Consider the following 16,491-nt stretch of genomic DNA (forward strand, 5'->3'; position numbering starts at 1 on the left):
TTTCTTTGGTCTCTTTGCTGAATGACTCAACTTCTTCTCTGTCATAAGTCATGTATTCTGCGATTCTGTGATAAAAAAAAATGTGGTGCTGCTTCTGTACACTACATCTCTTAACATGAACAATGCATTGCAGCCTGGATCCACCACCTAGACTAGCTTGTGCTAGTGCTAGCTACTGCTGATGTTTGCAACGTAAATGTGATTTTCTTACGCAGGATTGAGAAATTAGTATTACATCAAAACCATAGTAGAAACTTAATTTCTGTCCAAAACACAAATTAAACTCTTTTGTATGTCAACATATTTTTCATGTGTACGATTATTAAACCGTTAAAGCTAAAGTCAGTGCTTGTGCAGATGGGTACATTTAAAAATAATTAGAGGTTCAGACGAAATTTGTGTCATTATGTTTTATGTTATTGTTGAGAGATTTCAGAAGTGCCTGCTGAGAGATTTCTTAACCAAAAACAGCAAATTGTTTGTCCCTTCAGACATTCGATTCTTCAGTATTTGTCTAACATGTGACTGGATATCTGGTGCATAACTGTGAAGCACAGCTACATTCAAGTAGCATCCAAAATGCATCAGAAGCTGGTTGCCCCTATCTGATATAGAGTACTCTAGATTACAGTGAACATTACAGATATTGAGAGTTATATAGTGGATGAGAGGACAATACTATAACAGTATAACATTTGTGTTTCTGTCTAGAACATTTCAAGGCAACAGAGTATAAGTGGAAACTGCTTGAGATAAATGGAAGAAAAAAAAACACTGAACAACATAAAGCTCAAAAGAATCAGTCCAATTTTTTTTAAGACCTAAAAACAAGAATGAAGTGAAGGAAATTAATTTACGATGTCTACTAGATAACAATAATAGGAAGTAGGAAAAGGTCAAATTGGTGGTTTAAGTTCTCTCTCCAAAACCTGAACAACAGATTCTAAGGTTTGTAGTAATTAGTGTGTAGTCTCTTCTAGTGAGTCACTGTCTGTAATCACCAGGCTGTCGCTCTGATCTACAACGGATGCAGCTAGAGTTATTTCCTAAGTACAGCCAAATTTCCGAGATGTCAGTGTTCTCTACAGTCATTTTCATGTTACTTTTTTTTCAGCTACATCATTGGCATTTCTTTCAAGAACATGTAGTCTGCCCTGTCAGTCATAGATAATGTAATAGTTCCTTTAACCTTTTACTCCAGTAAGAAATACTGCGACGAACAGAAAGTTCAACTGCTCTAAAAGCAGATGGATGTTCTAAAGAGGAACAAGAATGAAATAAAGGTCATAGTCTAAATTGAACAGCTCGTTTTAAACAATATTTTAATTGAATTACTCTGTGTTGAGTCGTGCCACTATACAACCTCTCTGTGGCCTCTCAGTAGACCTCAGGGATTGATGCCCAACACTCTTACAACGTCTTTCTTTGACAAGTAGAGTGCAGCCGAGTTTAGCATGTTAAACATTATGTAGATGGAGTCCTGATGCCATGGGGAGCTTTGTAAACAGTGAAAATCTCAGCTGTAATGCCAGCCTACAGGCTAAGAGCAACACAGAATGAAATGTTAAATCTTTCGCTGGTGCCCTAGCTTTTTCCTTCCCTAAATACTGACCCCCCCCCCCATTCCTTTGTTTTCTCAATCTGTTTATCCTGTCTTTCTGTTCTCTCCTTTTTGCTTTTTGTCTTCTCATGACGTGTAATTAGTTTTGTTTTTTTCCCCTCACTCTCATCAAATTCCAATCTTCCCTCCTCTCCTTTCTCCACCACCCAGAGTCTCATTTCACACCATTACTTTTTCATCCTCCTTTCATCTCACTTTCTCCATCCCTTCATCCCATTTTTTCCACAGTACCCAGATCACAGCTCGGCCTGGCCTTTTAACGTTTTCCTCCGCTTCTCTCTCCACTTAACCATTTCCATTCTCTCACTTTGCGCTCCCTCAGACCGCAGCTAATGTCATTAAAGTGTTTACAGCAGCTCTGAGCCAAACAATTTCAGTCCAGCTCCCTGAACTTCATAAGTACAGGCAAAATTAAGGAGCTAATTAAAAACACCTGTATATGCAAACATGAAATTAATGAAATTTCAAACATCGTGAAATCACATTTGTTGCAACACCTGTAAAAGCACACACACACACACACGTCATAGTGTTTCAGTTTTACGTGACACACAGACACTACATTTCCTTTAAAGTACACCAGTTATGGTAACGGTGAGCTTCTGAGCTAAAAGGGCTTGGGAATTGAAGATTTTACACAGTAACACATAAACAAATGCTTATGCAGATGTTGCTTTCACATACAACAATTCTGTCTTGTAACTGATGTTGCCGTTCTTTGTGTCGTCTTTTTAGTTCTCTATCTGACTCTTTACCAACATTCTTAGGGTTTATTCATTTCGGTATGTTCCTGTTTTGTATTGTTTTTTACTTTTACTGTGTTAGTTTAGTTGATTGGGTTTTTTCAGTTAATTGCTCCTTTCACTTTGTAGGTCTTATCCCACACCATTAAAAGTGTGTCATGTTTCAATGCTGACGGCCTGAGGGGTGAAGTTAAGTGAACACAGTAAAGCTGGCTTTTATTTTTCACATTCAAATGTTTTACATTTGGCAAAGAATGCATCTTTGATTGTCCTCGATTGGTCACAGCTTTGATTGCACTTGAGTAGTCCCACAATAAAATAATATGAGAAGAGTAACACTAAGATTTAGTAAACAGCCCACTTTGTTGGTCAGTAAGTCAACAATCACATAGTCCTACACCTAATTTTCCACAAAACTTTGATCAGTTGTCCCTAATATTGAGACAATGTTGATCTTAATATGTGCTGCTGTTTGTAATTTTACTTTAACATTCAGGTGAGAATTTAGACTGATAATGATTGAAAATGCTTCACTCAGGAATGGAAAAGAAAACCTCTTTAATCTGACTGTGAAGGGCACTATGAGGTATCACAATTTACCCATGCTGACAATAAACAGTTTTTGTAAATACTCCAGCTGCAATTATCTCTTCCTGGTTAACACAAATATACTAGGAAGTGGTATGGCACACTGATCTTATTGATCCATGCTTCACATAACATGGAGTGGGAAGAGGTTGTAAATGGCTAACCGGTTACAAGCTACTATGATGAACCAATGTGTGTGGCTGCTGCAGTGTAAATCCATGATAGAGGAGAGATGACAGATGAGAGCAAGATGCTCTACCTACATTGGATATAGTAATCTCTAGTGTGACAGAGTGCTGACAGTCTGCAGGGAGAATGGATCTAAGTGGGGGAGAATATGACAAACTTGGTCGCCCAACTTTTCATCCATCATGCTGAGAATTACTTGCAGACATCTTGCTATCACTGATAACATGAAATCTTAGTTGTGTTGTTAAAACTAAATCATGATGGTGTTCGATTTGACAGCTTTTTCTCCTCTTGTTTATTAGGAAAGTGTCAAAAAAATTATAGGAGCCAAGGACAGATTAGTTTACACTCTTTGAAACCATGAATAAAAAAAGACAAGCAGACATAAATAGTGCACATTAGAATGCATCCATCACTAGATAACTCGTCCACTTCATAGCTGAGGATATTATGTCTACAGGGTTAGAGGAGGGCTACACCCTGGACAGGTCCTGATATAAGCAGTTGCTACAAAATATGCTGCACACGAGTGATATTGTTTCAGCTGGCACTGAACTGGTGAGAGATATCTTTTGAATGCCTTTTTTATTCACAAGATTCTTTTTTTTCTCTCCATCCATCACCTCACATATTCTAGTATAATTAGTTTTCTAAAGAAATTGGACAAAACTTGCAGTGATAAGTGAAAGATTAAAAACACCTGATGGAATTAATTTTTTATGTATTTTATATAGATCATAATAATAATGTTAATATTGTTTAATATTGAATTTATTTAGCTATGACAGCTCTAAAGCCAGTAACCTACTGGTTCTTTAAGATAACATTTGATTTCTAACACACATAATCCTTTGCCAACTGCTGTCTAACGTACTGTGCACAAATACTCATGTTTGCAGCCTACTTGTGATCTCCTGCACATAGACAAAGTAGTCTTTAGGTCCGTCTGTCTCCCAAGGACAAGAGTGAAAAGACACACTGGCTAACAGATTTCTGCGTGTGTCTAAAGTGCATGTCACACTCCACTGACTCTATGCTTTTTTTCCTCTTTTCTCTTTCACCCACATGCGGTTTCAGGTTTGAAATCAATTTAGCTTAGATGAAAGTTTTCAATTTCATTAGCTTGATCAAATGGAGCCCTGTTAACAGGCGGCGGTAATAGAAAATCATTTAGGCCGAGCAGCTCACACACTCTCAAAGGGCTGGTTAAGAGGTGCTCAGAGAGGCAGACAGAGTTAGAAAGAGAAGGAAGAGGGGAGGACAGAGGAAAGAGACTTATGGGAAAACATCTACAAGAGGCACATGTGAAGGCAAAGTAACAAATGTGAATAATATGGGGGGAATGAAATGGGCTTTTGAAAGTGAAAACGTATCGTCTACATCATAATAGAAAAAAAATTATAGAGGGAGAGGATAAGTAGTAGAGAAAAGTAAGAGTAAGTTAAAAAGGCAACTCTGAAATCTTCAATAGGTGCCAAAAAGACAAAAAAGGAAAGTGTGTGAGACTGATGGCTGTAAGAGAAAAAACAATGTCGTCAAATTTTCTTTTTAGTCTGTTTAAATAAAAGTACTGGACCACAGTTGTTTGTCTGATTTTAAGAAAATTAGTTCTGAGCTAATAATACATTTGAAAAAAAATAAACAAACTTGAAAACTGATTTTCCCAGCTAAATATTCTTTCTCACCATGCTAAGGAAATATGAATAATAAGTAGACCGATTAGATAAGAAGAAATTTAAACTTTGTGAGATCACCCTGGTCTTATTGTACATCTTGAAAAAGTTGATTCTCATTAAAAGCTTTGACTTTTTTCTAGGAAGAACTATCAAACTAGACTACTTCAAGATACTAGGACAATAGTTAGTGGGTAAAAAGTGGTCATTTCAATATTGTTAGGCCTCAGTTTGCTGCACATAAAAAAACAGAAGCACGGATATCGAACATTTTATTCCAGTATATTCAATCTAAGTATAACAAAAACATGTCAAAGGATGGTCTTTTTTTTATCCATCTAGAATATAAACATTAACTTACGTTACAGTTGCAATGTCATAATTCTCTTGGAATTATAATATCTCCTGTATTGTTTATATACTGTCACAACACCCAATCCTATACATGCATAAAATTTCAAAGAGATGTCGTTTGAATTTCAATATTTTAAAAGACAACTTCTGCATATGCAGATCAACATGAATAAAAAGAAAGGAATGAATAAAACCTATTCTTTAAAATTCAGTGAGAAAATTGAAAGCCTATGTTAATCCATTGTTAGTTTCCTCTGAATCATCGAGTCATAATGATAATGATCAGCCAGTCTCTCTCACATACATGTGCACACTTTCACACACAGTGTGCAGCTAATCAGCCAAGTGAAGCTAATGCAGGGGGAAATGTGTTGCTGATTAGCTCAACCTTAAACCCCAAGACATGGCTTCTAGACCCACAGCAGCAGTCGCGCACATACACACCAGTGCACTTGCGCACAGGCACACACACAGAAAATTAGCCCAGCTATTCATGCTAATCTGAAGGAAAATGACTTGCTCATTAGCAAGACCCTTAAACCTCTCGACAGGCCTTTGAAAGTCATGCTGTCTTATGGTCACAGAGTATACAGAGAAATGCAGGCTCACACAGGCGCAGACTTGTGCAGTAGAATAGATCAACTATTCTGACAATCATTTGACTTTCAGAAACTACATGTAGATTCTGTAAATAGCAAAAAGTTGAGCAGAATATGCTAATTCGGATGCAAAGTAAAGTATTAAATGTATGGATCAGATATCTAAAGCTTACAAAAAGTGGACGATAACCGATTTTATGATCAAAGAATCTGTCCTCACTCCAAACACATCAAAAATGTTAGATCAGCCCTTTCTGTTACTTTTTGTAAGCTGATGTCATTGTTGCAGGGCTTGACACCGGGGCAACCCAAAAATTGGAGGAGGGCTTATTGCAGAAGAGTGCCTTGTAACTATTGACTAACAACTGCCAAAAAGGTCAATTTTACAAATCAGGTACTATTGGTGCCTAATCATAACTGAACTGTTACTTCTGTTTTCTGGAACAGGTAGCCTGACAGGATTTTCATTTCTCTCACAGCTCTCATTTTCTATTTCTCACACAACTAAATGCTTGCATAGTTTTCCTTTAAGAGCACCTGTCCAGCATTCTGCTGTTTTACGAGTCATCAAGCTAGAACCATAAGGGCCAGATTACACTGGAAAAGACACATTCTGAACAAAGTGTTCAGATTTGAGAGCAGGTTAAGGCCTGGCATTGTTTAAAACATGAGGAAAACATTTTAAATGTTTGGTTTTTTTCCCCACACAGTTTCTTGTGAAGTGATATACAGCATAGCAAAGAAAGGTGAGCATTAGAGAGACATTCAAACCTTTGCGTCTTTGTCACTGCAGCACAGCATATCAACTGTTGAATAAAGTCACTGAAATGGCTGAACACAGATAAACCTAATCTGAGTTGAAAGTCTTTTTTGCAGGAGATTCCAGAAACTATTCAACCATTCAACAGGCACTTCCGAAAACCACCAAAATACTGTTTCAAGTACCTTTAATGCTAAATTATAGTATGAATTACTCAAGTGACCAAACTGGAAAATCGTCAAAGTTTACAAGTTGATGTGATTCTCAAAAGCCCAAAACACTTTAATCAATTTCTTCTGATCCAACTTAAGCAGTCCTAAAGCCCCTTCTTGACTCAGGCAAGATTTTCTTCTTCTTTTTTTTTTTTTTTAAATTAGCCTGAACTATGACTTATACCACTGACTCCCAATAACGCTTGAAAGACCAAAGGACTTTATAAAGCCTCTTAAACAACAGAGCTGATTAAACAAGCCAAGAGATTAACCTTTGGAGTTTCTGATACTAATTGTCTAGAAAGTGTATGTAAATGAATTAAGAATATCAGTTACATGTAAGAATATTAAAAGTTATCCATAGGCCATGACAAAAGACACCAATTAGTATATCAAGAAATCTTGCAGAAAACAACAATGTGATTTATTGGTTTCCTTTACTCTGTAATCTTTTTCATGAATTGATATATGAATACAACTATGGAATACAACTGATTTGTGTTGATTTCAATAGAACTGGAATATAATTAACTGGACTGAATTGGATTCTAACTTTATACGAATCAGTTGGGTTATAAGTGGCCTTAACTGGACTAATACCGATCTTGGTGATTGTCCCTTTGAAATTACATACGTTGTGAATTGGCATTATATAAATAAAATCAACTGAACAGAAGTTAGTTAATTCATAATTTCAGTTGTTCAAAGACATTTCCTTTACTTTTCCTGTTCTTCATTGCATCTGTCATTTATATGTCAAATATATATATATATATATATATATATATTAAAAAAAAAAGTCTGTATGTGTGTTTCCTTGGGGAAGTGTGTCTGTATCATTGTAAATATAGTATGCCCATGCTCTGCAGCAACCAGTTTCTTCGTAGATGAGATTTATTGATAGAAGGAAGTAACAGAGGGTGAATACTCTCTGGGGGAAAAGATAAAATCTTTCTCTCTGTCACCGTCTTCAATCTTTCCGTCTGTGTTGCTTCCTTCTCCTCTGAAGGATAACAAAGAGTTGTTCTCCTTAAGACGACGAGAGCTGATTCTGCCCCTTATCGTCTTCATGCTCATGTTTCTGTGTATATGTATTTTTCATTTGAACATGCTAAGAGTATTGCCATTTTCACACTGGAAAATTGGCAACATAAAGTACACTAACAAGTGACAGCTGCTTTTTAGCACAGGGTTGGATAACATCAGCTCTCATAAATGTAACAGATGCAGCAGATAAAATGATAGAAAATGTCATTTGTAAGCTCTGACAACTCAGGAAACAAACAATGAATTGATAAAACCTTGGAAAACATTTACTATGTGCTGTATGTGTAAAGTTTTCAGCAGATTTAGAAAGTAACATTGGATTAAAAAACAAAACTCAGTCCTGCATACTGTCAAAACAGTATAATACAAAGACAGATGTATGATCGTGCCGGTTTTCAGCTTGCACTTACACACATTACCATATTTACCATGTTCATCTTCAGGTACAGAGTAATGGAAACCAAGTTTTATGTTTTCTTGTTTATTTTCTGTATTTTTGGTGATATTTTTCCATCACCAAGAGCACCTCAACATTATGTGAAGTGTTCATCCCCCAACACAGCACCTTAAATTGTTCAAATCTGCAACTTTACAAATAAAGTTGGATGTATTGACTCAACAGTTTTTGAAAGAGTATTTTTTCCCCAAACAACAGAACATGCAGTCAAACTGAAATACACAGAATAAAAAATAAATAAATAGATAGATAATAAAAATTTTTTTTAAATAAATTAAATGACATAACAGCTGAAAAAATGAGGCAGAGTGAAAAGTGTCTCATGTCCACTTCCTCCAGTACACCCACTTTTGTTTTCCCCCATCTCCATGACCCTTTCCACTGCATCTCTCAAGCTGTGTCTCTGCTCTGCCCTCTCACTGTCACCATGACAAAAAGGGTGTGTATGTGTTTATGTGTTTGTGTGTGTGTGTATTTGTCATTGAGGCAGAAAGAAAAAGACTCTCACTGATGGGGTATGATTTTCTAACAGCATGGTAGTTGGCAGTCGAACTTCCACACCCCCACCCCCTTTCAACCAATTGCCTATTTGCCTTTTGCATTGATTATCAAATGTTTAAAGTTTCAGATCTACAAAATGTGTCTTTTCCGACTGATAATCCTTTCTGTTACTGATTTTTCTAAGAATGAGCACCCTCTGCTCTGTGCTTGTGCGTGTTATAAATAAGTGTGTTTGTGTGTGTGCATGTGCCATATAAGTCTGTGCTTGAATGAGTCAGTCAGTGAATGAAGCCAACAATGGGACTCAAAGAAAGCGGGGAGAAAGAGCAGCATATAGAAAGGACAGCCTGAAAAGACTACTGGTGTGTGTGTGTGAATGTGTGTGTCACTGATTTTATGTCAGTAATTATTAATGCTCTGTATTGCATGAGTAATGGTGCAGAGAGCTGACATTCTGCTACAGGTTAACAGTGTAGTGCAAAATGCACTCAAGCACACAGGCAGACACACACACACACACACACACAGTGTGAAGGGTGCAGTTCTGTGGGTTTTATTCTTTTTGGATTTGACACAAAAAATATATATCTGCCATTTGGCCATTGCATCAACTCCAGCTGAAAAGGAACATTTTGGTGCCATCTTTTAAAGTCAAACACTCAGACAGAAACCCACACACGCATTTTCACAGGAAACGGGTTAAAAAAAATTTTAAATTTAAAAAAGGAGGAAAAGGAAACTTCATCAAAGGCGACAGCATTTTAATTAGCATGCTAGTGCATTTGTAGACAGATTTTTGGACTCATTTCAAATAATTCTTTGACAAACAGATGGAGAACTCCATTTTATCAAAACTCAACTCTCTTTTGGACTGAATTAGTGGTTGATTAGTGGGTCATCGTTAACATTTATTTACTTCATTTTCTTTTTAGTTATTGTGCAATTATTTATTTACAATAAGCTAATATGATACATAATACTAAGTACTAAATGGAGAACGCATTTTCAAAACTGCAAGCATATATGAAGATTAAAAGATTTGCCACAGTAATATCCAAGTCACTGATATGTAAATGAAAGAAAATCACGAGACCAAATTAATGTTTTGGTTTTCTCATGATAGCACCAGAGTCCATTGCATGTCATACAGCCATCTTGTAAGTTGGTAGATGTAGGTTGTTGCAGCACACTCAAAAATTACAACCTGAATTTGTGACACTTTCCGAATTTTGACCTGTAGTTGCAAGAAGACCGTTACAACAGCTGTGAACGTCTTAGGCTAGGGTGTAGGACCACCATTCTGGAGCCATAACAAAAGATAACAAAGCCCACGATTATTTTCATTTGGTCATCTTTCATCTGGAGCACCATAAAATCTAACAACTCAACTTAAATAGTGCTTATAAAAATTTTTTTAAAAAAAACGAGCAGAATGGAGTGACCTGTGGAGTGATCACCCTCTCACTACTGGGGTCAGCTGGGATGGGTTCCATTTTGCTGATTCTATAAAGAAGAAAGCAGGCAAAGCTAATGGATAGATGGATACACAGATACATACTGGATTAAACGACTCTGCACAGGTAATTCCTAGCTGCCTACCACAGTTCTCCCATTGAGATTACAGAGCCCACTGTGACCCCCCAGTGACTATCGAGCCTCTGAACCTTTAAGACCAAACTTTTTGCTTCTGAACAGGCATCTCTCTGATGCTTAGCTTTTGAACAAAAACCCGCGGTGACATCCTGCAGACAACCTGGATGATGAAATCACAGGGTGATGTAATTAGACAGAAATTGAGTGTTATGAAAATAAAGATGCAACCCGGTGTTGATGAGCAGCACAAACACTGTCAAGTGGGTAAATGAAGTACAAGAAATTACTGTATTTTAAAGTGTTGTGAGGACACTATATTACCACGTTTTTTTTCTTTTTAAACAGTACAGAAGTGCATCAGTTGGAAATATAAATATCCACTACAACATCAAATGAACATTTGCTGGATGTTGGTTCTTGCAATGCATGAAGAAAGGTCGAGAGAAGTAAAAAGAGAAGAGAGGGAAGACAGAGGTTAGTGTTTTGCTTTTTTAAACAGCCTAAGGTGGCCATTATACCAATCGAGTCAGAGCTCCCCAGTGTCTAATAAAAGCTGTTTAACCAAAGCCAAGATGTAATGGACCTTTTCCTGGGGATGTTGGGAGGGGGGGGGGGGGGGGGGCGGGGGTGAGAGCAACAAGAAAAGAGCAATACAGCTGGCCATGCTAACCACCAAGGGAGCTACTAACCAGCAGTCAAAGAGCAATATTTACTGTGATAAAAAAAAAGGTACAGGAAGTCCCTGCGCACAAGGAAACACTTTTCTACTTCGTTGCACGCAGAAATCAGGAGAGCAGAATGTCGCGGGAAGAGATGAATAAAAGGGGATGTTAGGATGATTTCACTGTTTGGTTACTGAGCCGTTTTGCCGGCCACAGCTGTTTTCCGGCGCGTCGCCCCTGCTAGCCGTCCACTGCCTGTCAGAGTGCAGTGCGCCCTGATCAGGAGGACCACCGCGCTCGGGAGCGCACAACGCAGCCACTGTTAACTGCTCAGTGTGCCGTGTGTTATCCGAGCTAATTAAAGCAGACAAATACAGCCATGCACGCACATAAACACACACAGACAAAAAAAAAAAAGAAACTCGCGGGATTTTGATTGTAATGCCGAAGGACTGTCATTTGTGCAGAAAACGGAGGCGTACAAACCCACTTAGAGTGCTTTATCTGCCAGCGCTCTTTAGGCTTTATTATTATGCTTTTTCCCGCCCTCTTCCTCTCTCTGCTTGAAGTAAGTGGAGTGTTGGTGTTACATGACCTGAATTCAAACCATCTGAGGATATTTTGTGTCTTGAGTAGAACACTCGTTCATGCTGTTAACACGCTCTGAATAAAGAATCATCAAATTTAAAGGCTGAAACTTCGCCGGTCAAAAGGTTGTTAGTTTTCAGTACTCGGTTACCATGAGTCAGAACTATCAATTCTGTAAGCAAATCAGCTCTGAATCGGATAAAATCGGTCAGAAAAACAAAGTTAGACAACGATAACCTGAGGTCACAGGGGCTACATATTGATTCCTCTCACCTCCCCGGATCTCCTTAATAAATTTCGCATGGGGTGAGCTACTCCTTCGAATAGAAAAATAAAATAAAAACATCTTTCTCACCATACAGGGTCAGTAATCTCTAAATCGCACCCTGCGAGGGAAGACGAGGTCTACATTTCCTCTCTCGAAATTGAAAGAAGCAATCAAAAATAGATTTAAACTCTACACATTCTCGGTCTACAAACCATACCTCGAGTTCGCGTGTCTCAGATGGCACCGATTAGAACGAATCTGTCATTTGATGATTCCACTCAGTTACTTATCATTCCCACGCGTATAGACTTGAGCTGTGGTAGCTATTCAATGAAAGCATAATTTTATCTATTTACTTATTTACTTTTTAAAACTGCCTAACACGTCCCATTTGTTTTCCAGAGCAGTGTTGAAATTATTGCATAACCTGCAGTTTGCCTGCAAAGCTGTTCTAATGTGTAACAGCAATGTCCCTTGAGCTTGCTCGAGTTTGATTCTGTTAATAGCACTTTTATGTCGGGAGTGTTATGCAGCATGTAGTCTTCTTACAGGGAAGTGATGAAGATTAACTAAGTTTTGAGCTAGAATTCCCTTTCGCCTTTTGTTGCAGATCAATTTGGGAGGGGGGGGGGGGGGTACAAAGAAAGCAGGATTGCATGAACAACAGATGATTAAGCAAAGTAAAGCCTCAAAGTGAGACTGCCATTATGCATTTCCAAGCACAACAGTTAAACAGATCTACTTAAGAAGTTTTCCCTGACTTGCATCTCTTACCTCTCCACAGGAAAAGAAGAAGCATCGTCTTCCAGAGGCGACATCCCACCGGCGCGCCCACCCATCTCCCGAACGTCTCCATACCTCCTGTCGGTCGAAACCAAGGGGACTGTTTGCAAAACAGACGAAATGGGGTCTTATCTTTTCTTAATGTCGCCTTCCTTTTCCAATAAACAGATCACTATCGCATTGGTGCCATCAGTGATTTCATTTTGACCAAACTGCGCTCCAGCTGCTTGACCTAAGACACCGCGCAGACGAGGGTTGGAGTAAACTAGAAATCCCCCTGGAGCCAGTAATAAAGTAGAAACCCACAACGGGCAATTTTTGTGCAGACTGTCTTCGTTTTTTCTTTAATCCTTTCTCCTTAAAAAAAACTCTGGTCTACCCTGCAAGCCGGGACCCAGGAATGAACCCGTTTTCCTCCAGTGTGGGCTGTTTCCCCTCTTGCGCTCCTTTGCTTCATGTATCCAAGCGGGACGGTTAAAGCTGAAGAAGCCTCAGTGTCACTGCCTCTATCACTCTTTCATTTCCTCCAAAGTTTAAACAGACCATCAGAGAGTCTCCAGAACTCCCCTAACGACTTAAAAAAAGTCCACTTCAAAGGCGAATTTGAAGCAAGTAAAGCCAACAAAACTCTGTTCGTTAAGGCTAGTGTATTAGATAAAATCCAAATTCCGCTTGCCTGGCAGCGGCTCCGTCCTCTCCCGCTTTTTTTACCTCCCTCGTTCTCTCTTTCCACTCACTGTCCTCCTCTTGCTGTGCGAGTTATCCGTGTGTGCGCGTCTGGGCTCAACTTGAGAGTGAACACTCGTCCGCGATATAGAGGGAGTAGAGGGCAGAAGAGGAGGTCTGATGCTTCCACTAGCCGGGAGAAGAGGAGGAGGGCTGTGGGGGTAGAAGCGAGGGCTATGGGGAGGCAGTGGAAAGGCGGGATTTGGGGTTTGAGTGGCATATAAGTAACCAATGGTGTATAGGAATATTTTTCGCTCCTGTTTAGAGGGTATACTTTTTTTCCGGGGGGGGCAAAAACGCCTGACTAATAACTGTTATAACTCTGACTGTTTACGACGTAATCCAGAGTTTAGGCTGAAAGCAAGAGCGAGAAAGTGAAATAAGAAGGGCAATGACATCTCTCTGTGGGAAACTGGTTTAAGGAATGTAGCAGTATATTGGAGCATTTGGCGCTGAAGAGACTTAATGAAAAGTTTAAGAGGCTAATAGGAAGAGGCCTTTTTCCTTGCTTTGTGTGCGTGTTGGTTTCAGTTGAGCGTGTGCCCGAGCGTCCGCTCGCCGTTTATCTTCCCAAAGCCTCTCTCTGCATTATTCATACAAAGACACACGCTACACCTGTTCTTGCTGTAATCGATAGACCCCGACTTTGCACGAGCCCCCGTGTTAAGGCACTCTTGCGCACACATCCTCCTGAAATGGCATGAGACAGTTTGCACAACTGCGTGTGATCCGGCAAGCGCCTTAAAGTAAAACTCATTCACTCTCTCGCTGATGGGACCCACATGTGAGCGCGCGAGCTGGGAGAGTGTAGCGTGGTTGAACAAGTCAGAAGAGAGGGAACATTAAGGTCCTCTTTGAGTCAAAGACACACATTTAGCTGACAAAGCCTTATGAAGTATAACAGCTAAAGAGATGACATTGTGACTTATTGAATTGCAAATTAGCCGGCGGAGACATGGAAGGATTTCCGGAGACGGCGATACGTGAGGCTCTCTGACTCTGTCTGTAGGCCGATCTGTCCAACTCCGCTATTTGAGACCCTAAGAAGGAGCGACACTCCCCCCTAGTGACACTTTTAAAGAAGAGTCCCCATGTGGGGGCATTTCTCAATGAAGATTCCTTTGTACATTCATCCTTAATGTCTTTAATTAGCAGCTATATACGATTATCATTAAAAAAGTATTTTGGCCTGTTAATCCTTGAAATATCCAGAATTATTGCTCTCTGTTCCTTCCACTGTGATTCCATCATGTGGGCTTGTCCCGTTTCGTTGCGCTCTCATTTTCCCCAAACACATTTTTCCGGCCTCCCACACGCGAGCCTACTTCTGTGACATAGGCAGCCATCATCCATCCATGTTATGGGGCACAATTACGTGAATGTACTTCAATATATTATCAGAATTTCACTCAGTGAGTTTTCTCCAAGCCAGATACATATTTGCTTCGAAAATCTATTTATAACTGATCTATTCCTCTTGCGGCCGCAGCTGGAGCGAAGCATTAGTTCAGCGAGCATGTGGTAAAGAGTACTATTTGAACAAATGCAATGTCTGTATACCACTTTGGGGGAAATTTGACACTATGGAAATAACTGCTGATTGGTATTCATATATCTTGGTGAGAGAAAAAAAAACTACATTGTATGTTTGAAATATGCATCTCGTACAAATACTAGAACGTGGTTCATCAAGATATTTGTTTGAAACATTTTAAGCTAAAAATCAACTCACTAAACCTGCTTATTTCATACAAAAGTTGATTGGGCAAGTTCATAGTAAACTACCATTTTTTTCTTCTCCTCTTTACCATTTCTTGTCCAGCCTAGATGCAGCAAATATCAATTATATAACAAAAGGAAGACATTCATCACAAAGACTGAAATGTCATTTTGGAGTGCAATTCTTCAGATTTAACATCTAACAGGTATTGTTCCATAAATAAAGAAAATGCTCTGTAAAAAAAAATGGTTCTGTGTCATACTTGTGGCAGTTGTGCTTAATCACTGCCAGGCTGACCACATACACTGACCTGTTCTACTTTTGAACTTCAGTCAGGATGAGTCCGATGCAGCCAAATTCCTACATCACAGAAGTCCCACTTTTTAAATGGCACGCTTGCCAGATTTTGCATTTTGTTTCCATTCTCACGAGGAGCCATTTGAAAGTGTTGCACTCATTTTGGGGTCTGTTTAAAGGCTTCAGTGGCAGTAACAGTTCAAATATATCACCTTAGAACACTGTGTGACAGCTGAGGAGCGTTTTGCTGTGTAGATTTTCAGCACTATAGTTAAGCCATATTCATTAACATTTATAAAAGTATTATTCACAGATAATGAAGAACTGAAGAAGACAGTAATGTAAACACAAGTCAAAGACTAAACACCAGTAACATCAATTTAACCACTTGTTTGTCATTTTCGTGGACTCACTGCATGCCTCGACGTCTTCAGCATATACTGAGGGAGTGAAAGAGACCTCTGGTGTTATAGTAGTGATCACAGTTTCAGTGTTTCTATTATCACTGCTTTGGACTTTAACTCCCAAATTTGTTCCAGTTAACCCTTCAGGCCCTGGTACTTCACAATCTTCTTATTGTCCTGTTTTCTTTTGATCTTTCAAATTATTTTGGTTAGAACAGATGAAGGCAAAGACACATAAACTCTATTAATATTGTACTTGCAATTTCATAAAACAATTATTTGAGCTCAAAGATGGTGAAGGGAACACTTTTCCTTTGAAATCACCTGGTCTTATTGAATGTTAATATGATATTAGGCCAAAAATATTGCATGAAAAGTCTAATTAATTGCAACACACTGAAGGTTGGCCTGTGGCATTGCTGGGTTCTTCATTCTTACTCTGACAATTTTACGGAATATCATTGAACTGATGTTGATCCATACAAAAATGCACATGAAATTTGCTCTAGGAAAGTCACAAAATCCATGAATTAGTTCATAAAATTAACAGATCATTTCCACTAATTCCTCTTGTTTTTGTCAAATTTAGTGACCTTTTTTCTAAATCCATTTTCTGGCCTGGGTACACTTCGAATGTGTGGAGGTTCCTTGGCATCACTGTAGTTTTGTCCCTCGGCAGTGTGGATGCTTTTATCATTATCATTGT

The 16,491-nt window shown here is 38.8% G+C and overlaps 1 protein-coding gene across 1 annotated transcript in view; it reads right to left on the reverse strand.

Moving 5' to 3' along the window:
• The window catches only part of LOC140309584 (transmembrane protein 132C), a 236,508-nt gene extending 223,065 nt beyond the window's left edge, over window positions 1–13,443 (reverse strand). Inside the window, exon 1 of the mRNA XM_072387505.1 lies at window positions 12,630–13,443. Coding sequence (XP_072243606.1) covers window positions 12,630–12,711 — 82 coding nt within the window. The 5' untranslated portion in view covers window positions 12,712–13,443. The remainder of the gene's footprint in view (window positions 1–12,629) is intronic.
• Window positions 13,444–16,491: the final 3,048 nt, after the last annotated feature.

Source organism: Leuresthes tenuis, unplaced genomic scaffold (assembly GCF_036924035.1).
Source record: "Leuresthes tenuis unplaced genomic scaffold, fLeuTen1.0.hap1 SCAF_6, whole genome shotgun sequence".
Taxonomy (NCBI): domain Eukaryota; kingdom Metazoa; phylum Chordata; class Actinopteri; order Atheriniformes; family Atherinopsidae; genus Leuresthes; species Leuresthes tenuis.